We start from the raw sequence: 14,004 nt of genomic DNA on the forward strand, positions 1-14,004 counted from the left end.
TTTTTTTACTTTATACTTTAGGTCTTTGATAGCTGTGTATCAATTAGGTTTTTCTCATTTCCTCATTCAACTCTTTTTTCTTCTATGGAGCCGCAATGATGTATGACACCAACAGTAAACAAAATCCATTTTTCTTCTTAAGCATCTACAACTCCAACCAATTATACCTACTACCCATTTACCAACGGAAATTTCTTATCTCATAAATTTCTCCAATGTTGTTGATATGAATATAGCATCTGTCGTGAAATTTTGAAATTTATGCAATAGAAAGCAAACCGGACGGTTTGTACGGGTTGAATGGTTCACCGGTTCAACGGTTCTTATGGTTATTTCCGGTTTAAAGAGGTTGAACCGGAAATCCGGGTCTTTAGATGAAATCGGACCGGACTGGCCTCCGGTTCGAGGTCCAACCGGTTGAACCGGCCGGTCCGGTCCGGGTTTTAAAACACTGGTCTACGGCCAAATTAGTCTGCTACATCTAATAAAGAGAAATTTGCAGAAAATACTCCATTTTTCAAAATATTTGCAAAAATACTCCATTTTTTGAAAAATTATTTGTCTATCTTTTTTTCGAAAAACTTATTTTTTTACTCCGAAATTTATTTTTTTACTCTGAAAAAATTTGTAAAAATACTCCGTTTTTTTTTAAACTGTTTGAAACTGTATTATAAACGGTTCAAAAATGTCAAATTTTTTTAAAAATATTCTGTTATAAACCATTTGAAACTGTATTTGAAACCGTTTGAAACTCTATTTTTATGAAACCATTATAAACCGTTAGAAACTCTATTTGAGACCGTTTTAAACTCTATTTGAAACGTTTTTATAAAACAGTTTCAAATTGTGTTTTTTGAATCTGTATTTGAAACCGTTTGAAACTCTATTTTTATGAAACCGTTATAAACCGTTTGATACTCTATTAGAAACTGTATTTGAAACCGTTTGAAACTGCGGAGTAAAAAAAGAAATTGCGGAGTAAAAAAATAAATATTTATTTTTTTTAGGTACGCTTATAAACTTTCAGTTTTTGAGGTAAATTTACAAATATTTTAATTTTTTAGGTATTCTCCTAAACTTCCCTCTAATAAACTCTAATTTTACTAAGTAGCTGTTTCAACTTAAATGACATAAAAATGCATGTAGAGGCATGGCAATTTTGGGTCATTAACTAGTTATGATTATACAAAATTGTATAAATCATAATTAGGTGCATATATGTCTTTAGTGACGGACCTAATAGGGATTAGGTAAAATTAAGAAATTCCCGCGTCATGGTATAATTGCAAAAATATTTAAAATGACCTCCACCTCAGCGAATTACACCAATGGAACTGTGACACCTCAGCATCGTGCATGAATTTGAGAAAAAGTGGTAGTTCGTGCATGAAAATGAGAAAATTAAACTGCGTGATTAAAATGAAAAAACGTGTAAAGTTCGTGATTTTTTTGACATTAGACCTTAAATTTATTGACGTGGATGAGTTTTATATTTTACCAGTATTTAAAATATAATATAATTAAATTTATTGATTAAATTTTTAAAACTCTTTACATTCAATAGCATACACATATTATCAATATATTAAGGGTTAATTGTAAATTAAATCACAAATTTTATCCTAATTTGCAATTACAACAGGAATTTAAAAATTTGACAATATCAGTAATTAACAGAAAATCGGATACCATATAAAATAGTAAGGCTTAATAATTTTATTAATTCCATAACACTGAAGTTATACAGAAAACATATCCTTCTAAATAAGGAAGACAGTAAAGTTGATTACAATAAATTACATAAAGAAAGTAGGCCTAATGGTAAAAAAAACCCAAATCTTTACGATTTGTTGCAATTATATTCAAACCTTTTATTTTTTACAATAATATCCAAATTGTATTTTTTTGTTGTAATAATATCCAAATTGCATTTTTTGTAGCAATAATAGTCAAATTGATGGTTAAACTTGTTGTTTTCAATTAAGATATTAGGTTATTATTATGTTTTGATGTATAATAATATAATAAAAGTCCCCAAAAATGGCAAAAAACTCAAAAAAATTCACATGAAAAGTACAATTTGGATATTATTGCAAAAATTAAAAGGTTTGGATATAATTGCAACAAGTCGTAAAAGTTTGGGTTTTTTTTGCCATTAAGTCAAGAAAGTAATCACTAAACTATTTAGTAGTGTTTTAAAAACCGGACCGGCCGGTCGGAACGATTGAACCGCGAACCGGCCAGTGGTCCGGTCTAAAACTGCGAAAAACCGGATCTTTTGGTTGGACCGGGTTGGACCAGTTGAACCGGATTAAACTGGTAAAAACCGGATGTTGAACCGGTAAAAAACCGATGAATCGCAATTTTTTTTTAAATTTATCAAACCGGTTGAACCGGTCATTGAAGCGGTTCAACCGGTTAAACCGGTCATTGAAGCGGTTCAACCGGTTGAACCGGAAACCGGTGGCCTCACCGGTTCGGCCACCGGTTCAGTTTTTAAAACACTGCTATTTACATCATAATCATTTATATAAGGTAAATATATAATATAATTAGCAAGAATAATGCTGGTCAATTGATTTTCCATGATTGGTGAGAAGACTTATCCTTGATTCAATCAATATTTATTAGATGTAGCAGACTAATTTGGTTGTAGACTACATAAGCTAACACAAGCTAATTTATTTTCACATAGCAAGAAATAGCAACGGTAACATAACAAATTTATTATAACGATCGAAAATAGAACGTCGAAAGAAATCATTGTGCTGATGGGAAACCTTTGTATGGATCCCCTAATGCCTCCATGTTTCCGCTACGTGAGAATACCATCTTGCATCAAACATCAACTCAAATTGTAAGATTTTTCATTTAATTAAAACTATGTGGCCATAATGATCAAAACAGTTTGCCATTTTTATCAATTTTAATGTAAATATTTAAAATTACATCCTGAATTTTGATATCTTTAAATATAGAAAAATCTGCTTAATTAAATTAGTTATTTTTGGTCATGATATGAGCTATTGAATGATTATATTTTTCTCTATTTATTTTTTTATTCAATTTGATGGATACCTTTAATATGTCACCATTCAGTAACTGCCATGTGATCATCAAAATTTTGATTCATTAATATTTCAATTAAAAAGACATGACTGTAATCAAAATAATATTTTTCAAATTAGAATGTAACTAGGTCGATGCCCGCGCGTTGCGCGGGTGATTTTAATAATTTCAAAAAATATTCTCTATATCATAATTTATAAACATGATAAATTTCATAAGTTTTAAATATAATAAAAATTCTTCAAATTTCATATATTTAATAAATTAATAAAAATTCGTCATATTTCATACCTTTTAAACGTAAATTATAACTACTCGTAAATTTTAAGGAAACTTCATTAAATTTTAACTAAAATTCATTAAATTTCATAACCAAAACAATTAATTACTTTTATTTAATTTCAAAAATATTTCATATTTCATAACATATAAATAATGATATTATAATTAAATATTTAAAATTCATAATCAATTTTTTATTAACGTACTGTTTTTTTTAATATAATTAAATAAATTAAAAGATATGTCATATAAATGAATAAAAAGGACATTTGATGGAAAACAATTGTCAACCTTAAATCAATTCAATGCAAAACATAAAATCTTTTATGTTAAATTGTTTTGATGAACCTCATAAAATCAACATTATCATTGAAATCATATAATTATGATTGTATGGTTCATGTCTAAAATATATATATTCCAATGGCATTCAATCCTCGTTTCTTTGAATTATTTAGCAAGTTAGGTCACATGTCACTAAAATAAATTAAAATACAACAACAACAACCATACACATAAACTAAACAATTTCAAAAAGATAGACGATACTTACTCCAAGCGTACTTTATTATGAATGATTAAAAACTCTTTTATTGCGAGAAAAAGTTGCATGAGACAATATCAAGTATGGAAAAATAGAAAGAAATAGATATAAAAAAACTCTAAAAAAACCATGTTTGTTTATAATTAAATATGTATATATATATACACGCTTATATATTTTATGACAAAGAAGTTGTAATTAATGGAAAAATATGAAAAGTTAGATGTTATACAAAACCTATTTTTAAAAATATGAAAAGGTAAAAAAAATTAATACATTTGGTTTCATAACCTATAAATGTTAATAATATTTAAAAATTCTTAATATTTTATAACTTATAAACATAAATAGAAACTCTGCAAATTTTATAACCATCACATTTATAAAATTCTATAACTTTAAATTTTAATTAACTAAATTTAGTTTTAAAATTATTCATATTTTTAGCATATAATGAAATAAAAGTATTTTAGTTCTCATAATTTAATTTTTTAATTCTTAAAATATTATTTTAAAATATGTAATATTCAATAGGATGTATTTTAAAATTATGAGAAATAAAATATTTTTTATATTATTATATATTAAACATAAAAAAAATTAATTTATTTTAAATTTAGACTTATTGAATTTTATAAATTTGATGGCGATGAAATTTGAAGAGTTTCTTTTTTCATGTTTGTAAGTTATAAAATCTTAAGACTTTTTCTATACTATAAATATATATAAGTTATGAAACAAATTTCATTATTGCAAATTTTAACTTTTCATATTTTATAACTTAAAAAATATTAATTATTAAATTTTTTAATAAAATAATAAATTAATTTTAAATGAGTAATTGCCACATGGCAATTTGTAGTCGATCCACTTGTCAAAATTAATTTGGAGTTCAAGATTATATTATAGTATAGATATAGATAGATTAAAAACATTAAAAAAAATTGTTTGAATTCATAAACACCACAAACAATTGAACGGTGGATTATTAAGCCGTATAATTGATTACCTGATAATCACCAAGGGTGTATGTCTTAAAACCAGCAGCACAGTAATCAAAGTAATATTCCCATGTTCTTATAAACTTTTCATCAAATCCCATTTTAAGAATTTTCCTGAAACCCAAAAAACAAAATGACCCTGTGTTCTTAAGAAGAACATGAAATGACAACTTATCTTGTTTCAGTACCTCTGGTTATCTAAGAAATTTTGTCTCCAGAATCTCAATGTTCTACCGTAATGACTTCCGATGTTTTCGACATGCTCCACACTACATCGGATATATTGCAGAAACATAAACGGACTAATAATTAGTACTCCCTCCGTCCCATTTTAGAAGTCTCATTTGACTTTACACACAGATTAAGAAAACATTAATTATTCTTGTTTTTCATGTTTTTTCATGTTTTGCCCCTATTAATGATAGTGGAATTTTCCATAAAACTCTTTTAAGATAACTAAAATAAGGGATAAATGGGGTATTCAATGGAAAAGTATTAAAAAATGGTACTGGGACTTTTTAAATGGGACATCTCAAAATAGAATATGAGACTTCTTAAACGGGACGGAGGGAGTAATAACTAATAACTAAATATAGATATAATATCTGGTACTTGAGTGTTGATGCAGTGTTCATGGCTGAAATGACCCTACTAAATGAAGGCAAGCATCCACCAGGGAATATATATTCCTTCATAAAATCTGCATTTCTCCTGCATTCTTCGTATTTCTCATCTGGTATAGATATGAACTAAACCTAGAAATAATTAGTTATGGATATCTACTGAATTTTTTGAAATTCTGTCATTGTTTTTTCACATTTTAATATTTTATCAATATTTACCTGTAAAATAAGAAGACCGTTTACGGCTAGCAGTGATTCGCAGCAACGGAAGAACTCGTCCATGTATTCATGTCCGACATGCTCAATCATTTCACTGACAGAAGAAAATTCATTGAAGACGGGAACTCAGAAGTATCATGTTGGTTAATAATCGCTTTTTTTTTTACTGCAATACGGCCAATTGAACTCACCAAGATATGATTCTGTCGAATTTATCAGATTCAGGCAGTTGACGATAGTCACAGAGTTTAAGTGTGATAAGATCCTGAAAGTGGCAGAACAATAATTTCTTCAACCTTTCAGAATTAGATCTCTAAAGAAACACTAATTTAAGTAGATATAGATTATGAGTTAAATATTTTTGCAGTTGTCCAACTATACTAATTTTACAAAATGGTTTCTGACTAAATTATTTTATATGGGCAATGAATTGCCAATGTATCACTTGATTGACAGATTTTCATGTTGTAATCTTCCGTTATTTGAAAAATTTACCAAAATTTAAGAAATTGAATAGCATAACTGTTTTTTAAAAGTAATATGGTTGATCTAGATAGCACGGACAAGGACACATAAAAACGGGACATTGGGACACTGACACGGTAAAACAGTGTATTTTAAGGATTCATATGTAAAATAATGAAGTTTTGTGTCCGAAACGTTTTCGAAACGGGACACGTTAATTGAATGAACTGTCCATGCTATATACCTGGTGGTTGATTAACTGCAAAAATGTATAACCAAAAATTATACGAAAATGAAAAGACTGAAATTTAAAACGATGAAACAGAAAATGGCGAAAGTAAGAATAGATTATAAAAATAAAATGTCGGAGTTTCATAAGTATTTTTGTTTTCAGAATGTAAGAATAGCCAAATAACCATGCAACACAGTATACACCTGCAGGCCAGCTTCCTTGACTTTGGTTTCTGCAAATTTGAGTTGCTCCTCAGACAGAGTGATGCCAGTGTATTTACATCCAGTTCGCTTCACAGCTTCGATACCGAAGGTTCCCCAGCCGCAACCAATGTCGAGAACTTGATGTTTCTCTTGAATTCTTGACTAGAGATGTATAATCAACACATTTGTCAAAATAATATTTTCTTTGATCAAGAAATATAAAATTGAGCTCACCTTTTCAATCAGAACGGAAATTTTCCTCATTTGTGCTGTACTCAAGTCTTCTTCTTCCGTCTATGCGACAATTACAATCAGAACTAAATAAATATCAAAAAAAATCACAAATTCCAACCAACATTTCAAGTTAGTTTGTTACCTTGAATATAGCGGTGGAGTAAGTCATTGTTTTGCCCAAGAACATGGCAAAAAAATCATTACTCTGCAAACAAAATTCAATATAATTAAGCTAATTCCGATAAGATTATCAAACATTAATTATGAGATACTCCCTCCGTCCCACTCTAATTGACAAAATAACTAAATTACAATAACCAATACAAACTAATAAATGACATAGATAGTTACTTTTATACCCCTCTATTGATAATGGAACTAATTAATGCTATTAGTATATTAGTCAAATTCTCATTAAATATTCACCATTTTCCCATAAAAAGTTTAAATTTAAATGAGGGTAAAGATGAAAAGTTAAAGGAAAAAATTATAGTTATGTTAGTTTTGTCAATTAGAATGGGACACCAAAAACTCCATATTTTGTCAATTAGAGTGGGACGGAGGGAGTATAATAAATTAATTAATTAATAACCTATGTACCACGTTATAGTGTTGAGAGATATTTCTACGAGCTTGTGTAAGAGAATTTTTTCTGGAAGCATGCTGATACAACATTTTTATAGTAGCAAATCCAGCCGTTAAAAACAATGGCGTCCACCAACTCCTTTAACCAATAACACAAAATAACCACTTATAATGAGTACGCCAGAAAATCGTACAACAGTAAAGTTTATGTATTGCTAAATTCAGGATTCAGGATTTTACCCATTCTTGTTCGAATTCAAAACTGATTTATTTGCATGTTGATTCGCGATCAGCAGCTGCAATGCAAATACATTTCATAGCCAAAAACTTTAATATATATCACTATTCGCTTGGCGACAAAACACATTTTGTCGCCAAAAAACTCTAATTTTAGACGAAAAAACTGATTTGATATGTTGTTTCGAACTGTTCGACAAAACTGATCATTCCAAGGAAGCAACAAGAAACAATTCATATTCTATAGATGAAAACAATTAGTACAGAATTTGACCAGGAACAGTTTATCTCTCACCATGATGAATTGTAAAAGACCTTCATCCTTGTCGAAAAAAATGAAATCTCCATCTATGTAAGCATCTGCAATGCCTACATCTGCCCTTGTCATAATCTGGCAGAGGTTAAATTTGCACTTTTTTATTCGTCAAATTGTTAAAAGATTTTAAATATATCTTTATTAAATTTTTTTACCATAGGTTAAAATTCATTAAAAACTCTTCATCACAATAGAGTCGTACCAAAATCAATTAAAGATAAAAACTCTTCATCACAATACTGAAAACAGTCATCCAATAAGATTTTTTTGGGTATCAACTCATCATCAATAAACATATCTTTGTTATTTATTTAAATTTAAACCATATGGCAATATATATTTTAAACTTAATCAATCCTTTGCTAACAAATTGGAAGATTAACCGAAACAACATAAAAAATTATGAAGCAAAGGGTTAATCCGACGCTCGAACTTGTGTTTCGAGATCAAATAAGCCATTTTTATTTGTTTTATTCAATTAGATTTTAAAACTTATATACTCTTTTAAAATTCCATGAATCTGGGCCAGACTAATATCAATAATCCAACCCATTTCATATATAAAATGTTAGCGACCTGAAAATTTAATAACTGACAAATCATAAACGTACCTTCCAATAAAACTGGGGATTGCAGATTAGCAAATCAACTTTTAGATAACATTTTTTATCAGCTCCTTGGAAAGTAAGAGTTGAACCTCCTGCTTCTAATAAACTGCAACCTCAACAAGCTAATGTATTATAACCAATGTATTACACATATTTTTATGAACATTAAATTTCAATTTTCTTTTATTGGAAGAATGTACAATACAAATAAAGTTGTGTTAATTAATTATGGACTGCAACACTCACTTTAAACAGCCAGTAGAAATGAAGGATCTGAGAAATCGAATAACGAAACCGCGACCAACGGCTTCGAACATAGAAGGTTTCTTCTGCTTTGGATCAAAATGTGGTATAGTAGCCATAACTATAGATATAGAATAAAATTAGTTATGGTAATGAAAACAAGAGCATTAATGTGCATTGCTATATTATATATGCCATTTTATAAGTAAAATCGCACCTTTTCTAATAATTTGACTCTTTAGGTTGAGTGATTATTTTAGATTTGTTAACTAATATAAGTGTGGTGGCTACTTTGTTAGCTGATGTGGCAAGTAGTTAGTTGTAATGCTGATGTGGCAAATCATCACACAATAAGTGCGATTAGCTAGTTTCTATTTTCTGTTATCATGTTAAGTATAAAACAGTCTTGCTATATATGCATTTCACAAGCAAAAGAAAGCTTACCGGGTAGGGTAGTTCATTCTGAGAAGGCCTAATAGCTTAAAAAGCCCCGACTTTAATCCCTTTTCGATATTAATATTGAAAATTTGTCAATTTTACCATATTTTATAAGAAAAAATGTTTCTTAGTGAATAAATAAACATTTCCCTCCCTCGCTTCTCTTCTACCTCCCTCCCCACTCCCTCTTTTTATATATATTTTTATTTCATTGTCAGTTTTTTTATTTCAATTATAAAATATTATTTCTTAACCACAGCATATTTTTCATTATCATATTTACTTAAAATAAGTACTGGCAATTCTAATTTATTTTTACCATTGAATGTTTATTTAATTTTTAGATAAACTAAAATTAAAAAACTAAAATTGAAAATGTAACAAATTAATCAAATTAAAATGATTAATTATTTATATTTTCATCATTATTATTTAAACTAAATAATAATTCTTTAAAAATTGAAACTGTTCAAATGTTTATGGAGTTTTTTGTTATATGATGATGGGCAAAAAAATATACTTGATTCTTATATTTATTAATCTTAATTTTTTAGGCTTTAACTTTTACTTTTGTAAAAAAGAGATACTTTCATAATAGAACAATTGAATTATTAATCTAAATGCACTTTATTTTCACTTTTTTATACTTTCTATTATAAAAATTGATTTCCATTTTTATTTTATCAAAACTAAGTCTCTCAAATAAATTTAAAATAATATTTAATTTATTTATTTATTAAGATAAATACACATATCACTCATTTAATAATCAAATTCATTAATATAAATGGAGGTGCATATTGAAGATTTTTTGAAAAAAAAATTTGACCATTTTTGAAGAATTGTTTTAAACTTTTCCAAATAAAAAAATAATAATTTTATATTTCAGGATAATTGAAATAAAAAAATATAAAATAAGATAAAATTGATTGATTTTCAATGTGAGAGGTATGATTGAAAAGGGTATAAAAAAATTGGGACAATTTTTTTAAGACATTAGGCCTTATTTTTATTAGTCAACTGATTTAAAAGACTTTACTAAAAAAATCTCAATTGAATATTTAAATTTATTTTTTTAATACAAGTATATTGAAACCACCCTTTACAAAAAATAATGTAGCAATCAATTAATTTTTATTACTTGATGCAATTATTTAAAATTGTAATTTGATTTAGCATTGTTGCGCATAGATTTTCGAGTTAATTATACCATATACGGTAACCACCCAAAATATTATCAATAATACAGTGATAAGTTAATTTCTCTTTTTATATTTACAGTGCTTAGAGCATCTCCAATGACCTCTTTAAAATTGACAAATTTTTTAATTGAAAGAGTTTTATAAATAAATTAAAATCCAATAAACTCTCTAAATTTAAAATTTAGAGTAGAGAGTGAAAACGGCTCTTTATATGTGGAGAGCAATTTTCACTCTCTACTTTATTTTCAAAAAGATAAATTTCAAATTTTAAAATAAATTGGTTATTTTTCATTTGAAATATATTATTTTAAATTTTTAAATTTAAAAATTGAATAAATAAATCAAAATTATTAATATTTTTTATAAAAGTAAAAATAAAATAAAGAGTTAATATTAGAGAGTCTATTAGAGCAAATATGAATATATTATGTTTATATTAAAAATGCTCTTTATTTTGATAATTATGCTCTTTAAAATAAAAAAGCACTATTGAAGATGCTCTTATTATTTTTTTAATTTTTATTCTTTTGCTTTTAATAAATACGGTTTATACCTGTTCATGGGTTTGGGTACCAGGCCCGTCCTCTTAGGGGCGGGCTTGGACACCAATATTTGGTCCCAAGCCCGGTACGAACCCGAGCCCGCAAAAAGCCCGCTTTTTTATGGGCGGGCTCGGACTTTCAATATCGTAAAAAATCAACGTAAGCCCGCCCAAATCTGGCCCGAACCCGTAAAAATAGTGTATTATGGCCGGGTTTGGATAGCATATTTAAAGCCCGAACCGGGCTTGGGCGGGCTTGGGCTTGCCTTTAAAAAAGTCAAGCCCGCCTAAGCCCGGCCCGAGCCCGTCCAAACCCGGCCCATGAACAGTTCTTCTTAATTCTTTCCTCTATACTTAGCTAGAGTTACTTGTCATCAACACCCATTTTTTGCCGCCACTGTCTTTCATTTTCAAAGTTTACTTTATTTGTCGCCGCCGCAGCTTCCTCCTTCAACGTCTTTCATCATTTTTTGCCGCCGGCTTCCTCCTTCAACGTTTTTCATCGTTTTTCGTCTCCGGCTTCATCCTTTCAACATTTTCATCATTTTTCACTGTCGTTTTTTGCAGTAGTTTCCGACATACAATGGGTGACAGCCCTAGATTTATTTGATTTGTTTATTTTCAAGAACTGTAAATTCATTTGGGGTTTATTTGGTTTGTCTATTTTTAATATCGGTAATAAATTTTGAGTAAATGGCTGGTAAACTTTGATATAAAATTTATTTTGTATAATATCGTTAATAAATCGTTGGTAAACTATTGGTAAATTTTGAATTGTGCATTTAAACTATCTGTATATTTAAAAATTTATTATAAATTTATTTTTTAGTATACTGTGAGTAAACCGTCGATAAATTTATAATTAATTAATTTTTAGTATATCGTTGGCAAATGTTTTGTAAATCTAAATTGTACATTTAAACAAGTTGCTTTTTGAAGATTTATAATAAATTTATTTAAATATTATGTTAGAAAATCATTGAAAACTTATAATAAATCAATTTTTAGTGTACCGTTAGTAACTTATTAGTAAATTGTTGGTTGATTAAACCGTATATTTGAAAAAAAAAATGTAAAAAATAAAATACAAACCGAATTTTTCAAAAAGGAACTTTGACTTTTGGAAATAGTTATCTTGTCATGGGTATATATCAAAAGAATCAATTTTTTTCCAATTTATGAAACGACGTTCAGAAAAATAATATCCACATATCTATTTTGAAAATGATGAGATTATTTTTTGTGGCCCATGCTTTGGCAGAGTATGGGTCAGAAGGGTTGCTCTTTCCAGATTCACTTTTATTTGCAATTAATAATGGCCTGAATTTTTTTATTTTTTTTTTATCAAAGGCTAAAATTTTCATTAGTAATAACAAAAATTACATGAACGGTTTCTCAACATACTGAGTCAACTATTCTAGAAAAGATGATGAGAGCTGTAAAAATACAGTCATCGACTATGGCTAAACTAACCACCAAGGGTCACCCAAATTTGTAGACTAAAACTAGATCTAATAATAAAATCTAAATTTATTGAATGTTCTAAGGAAGTCTAACTTCGAATGCACGACTGATCACAACTTCTGTGATACATCTGTTCTCTTGAAAATTAACAACAACATCGATATTGACGCAAAACTACCTGTTCTTGATGAAATCCGTCGTAAGATGCTGCCTATAATTGTTTCAGAGATCCAAGTCGTTTGCACCGCAAAAAACAATTTTATCTCCAAAGATGAAAAAAACTACTCTTAATTTCGATTAGATTAGATCTAATCTCAATTGAAATACTATGGTAGAAAATAATTTCTAGATCTAGACCAAAATTGGCCAAGAAAGAAACTTTATTCAAAAATAAAAATAAAAACTATGAAAAAAAACTAAATTTGAGAGATTGGTGGGGTGATTTTTGGCCAAAATGGCCAAAAACCACCCCCAAAATAAACAAGAAGAAGAAAACTTACTAGGATTTGAGAGGTTTTTCAAAAGAGAGAGACGGCTAGGGTTTTTCAGTGATATGAAAAAATATTGTTACAACTACTTGAAAAATCCGCCTGAAAATTAAAAGACTCATATAAGTTAGTAAAATGTTATTCTAATTTAATTGAGGTTACGGAAAACGGTATTCATATATGCATCTATTTAAAATTTGGAGCCAAAATATGCATGTTGTACGAGACCTTAACGGCTTTGTTGAGAATTAAATTGAACATAGAAAACTTATCGGTACGTTTTATAGTTGAGACTCATTCACAAAATCTCATAGATCACATACAAAAAAATAATGGCCTGAAGGCTGAGGTGAAATATAGCTTTCGTCCTTTGTTTCTTACTCGCTATATTTATTGTTATAAATTAAAATTTTAAACTTTTATTTTTGCAAAAATATTTTTTTGTATAATGAAAAAATAAGGTACATGTGAAATTCTCCATTAATGTGAATGAATTTTATTTTCTATTTTTTATGTAATTTTATAATATTTAAATGGCCAGATGTACAAATTTAACCCTTATATTAGGATCAATTTTTAAGTTGAATCTTAATGATTTATTTAAAAATGGAACTCATCTTTATTAAAATTGACAAAATAAATCCTCCTCTAATTGATTTTTTCTTGTCGTTGTGGGTGACACATATGGTTTACATGTGGCATTTTATTCAATTAGAAGATGAATGATTTATTTCACTTGTTATAGAAAATACAAATTAGACTTTCTATGATATCACATGTATGTCACGCATCGTTCACATCATTATGAGTAACGGCGAAAGTCTATTTTATCCTTTTTAATAACTTTAGGAACAAAAGAAGATCATTAAAGTCCAAGTTAAAACCGAGCCGAACATTAGGGTTTAAATTGTATAATTAACCTATCAAAAATTAAATCCCTAAGATAAATATATAAAATATTATATTATTCATATAACTTTTTATCAAAATAAATATAGATATCCTTAGTT

The 14,004-nt window shown here is 28.1% G+C and overlaps 1 protein-coding gene across 3 annotated transcripts; it reads right to left on the reverse strand.

The window, feature by feature from the left end:
- Positions 1 to 2,608: 2,608 nt before the first annotated feature.
- On the reverse strand, positions 2,609 to 9,094 carry LOC126667913 (uncharacterized). Of its 3 annotated transcripts, none has more exons than XM_050361050.2 (14): positions 8,865 to 9,091; positions 8,622 to 8,724; positions 7,990 to 8,085; positions 7,698 to 7,753; positions 7,473 to 7,596; positions 7,015 to 7,077; positions 6,873 to 6,932; positions 6,639 to 6,800; positions 5,930 to 6,003; positions 5,739 to 5,832; positions 5,509 to 5,645; positions 5,085 to 5,165; positions 4,905 to 5,010; positions 2,609 to 2,832 (listed from the first exon to the last, which is right to left on the reverse strand). In XM_050361050.2, the coding sequence occupies exons 1-14, from the start codon at positions 8,978 to 8,980 to the stop codon at positions 2,761 to 2,763; spliced, it is 1,344 nt and encodes a 447-aa protein (XP_050217007.1). In that variant the 5' UTR covers positions 8,981 to 9,091; the 3' UTR covers positions 2,609 to 2,760. The 3 variants fall into 3 exon arrangements, with proteins under 3 accessions (XP_050217007.1, XP_050217008.1, XP_050217006.1); XM_050361049.2 differs by lacking the exon at positions 2,609 to 2,832 and adding an exon at positions 2,874 to 3,102 and having other exon boundaries at positions 8,865 to 9,093; XM_050361051.2 differs by lacking the exons at positions 2,609 to 2,832; positions 7,990 to 8,085 and adding an exon at positions 2,873 to 3,102 and having other exon boundaries at positions 8,865 to 9,094.
- Positions 9,095 to 14,004: the final 4,910 nt, after the last annotated feature.

This window comes from Mercurialis annua, linkage group LG2 (genome assembly GCF_937616625.2).
Source record: "Mercurialis annua linkage group LG2, ddMerAnnu1.2, whole genome shotgun sequence".
Taxonomy (NCBI): domain Eukaryota; kingdom Viridiplantae; phylum Streptophyta; class Magnoliopsida; order Malpighiales; family Euphorbiaceae; genus Mercurialis; species Mercurialis annua.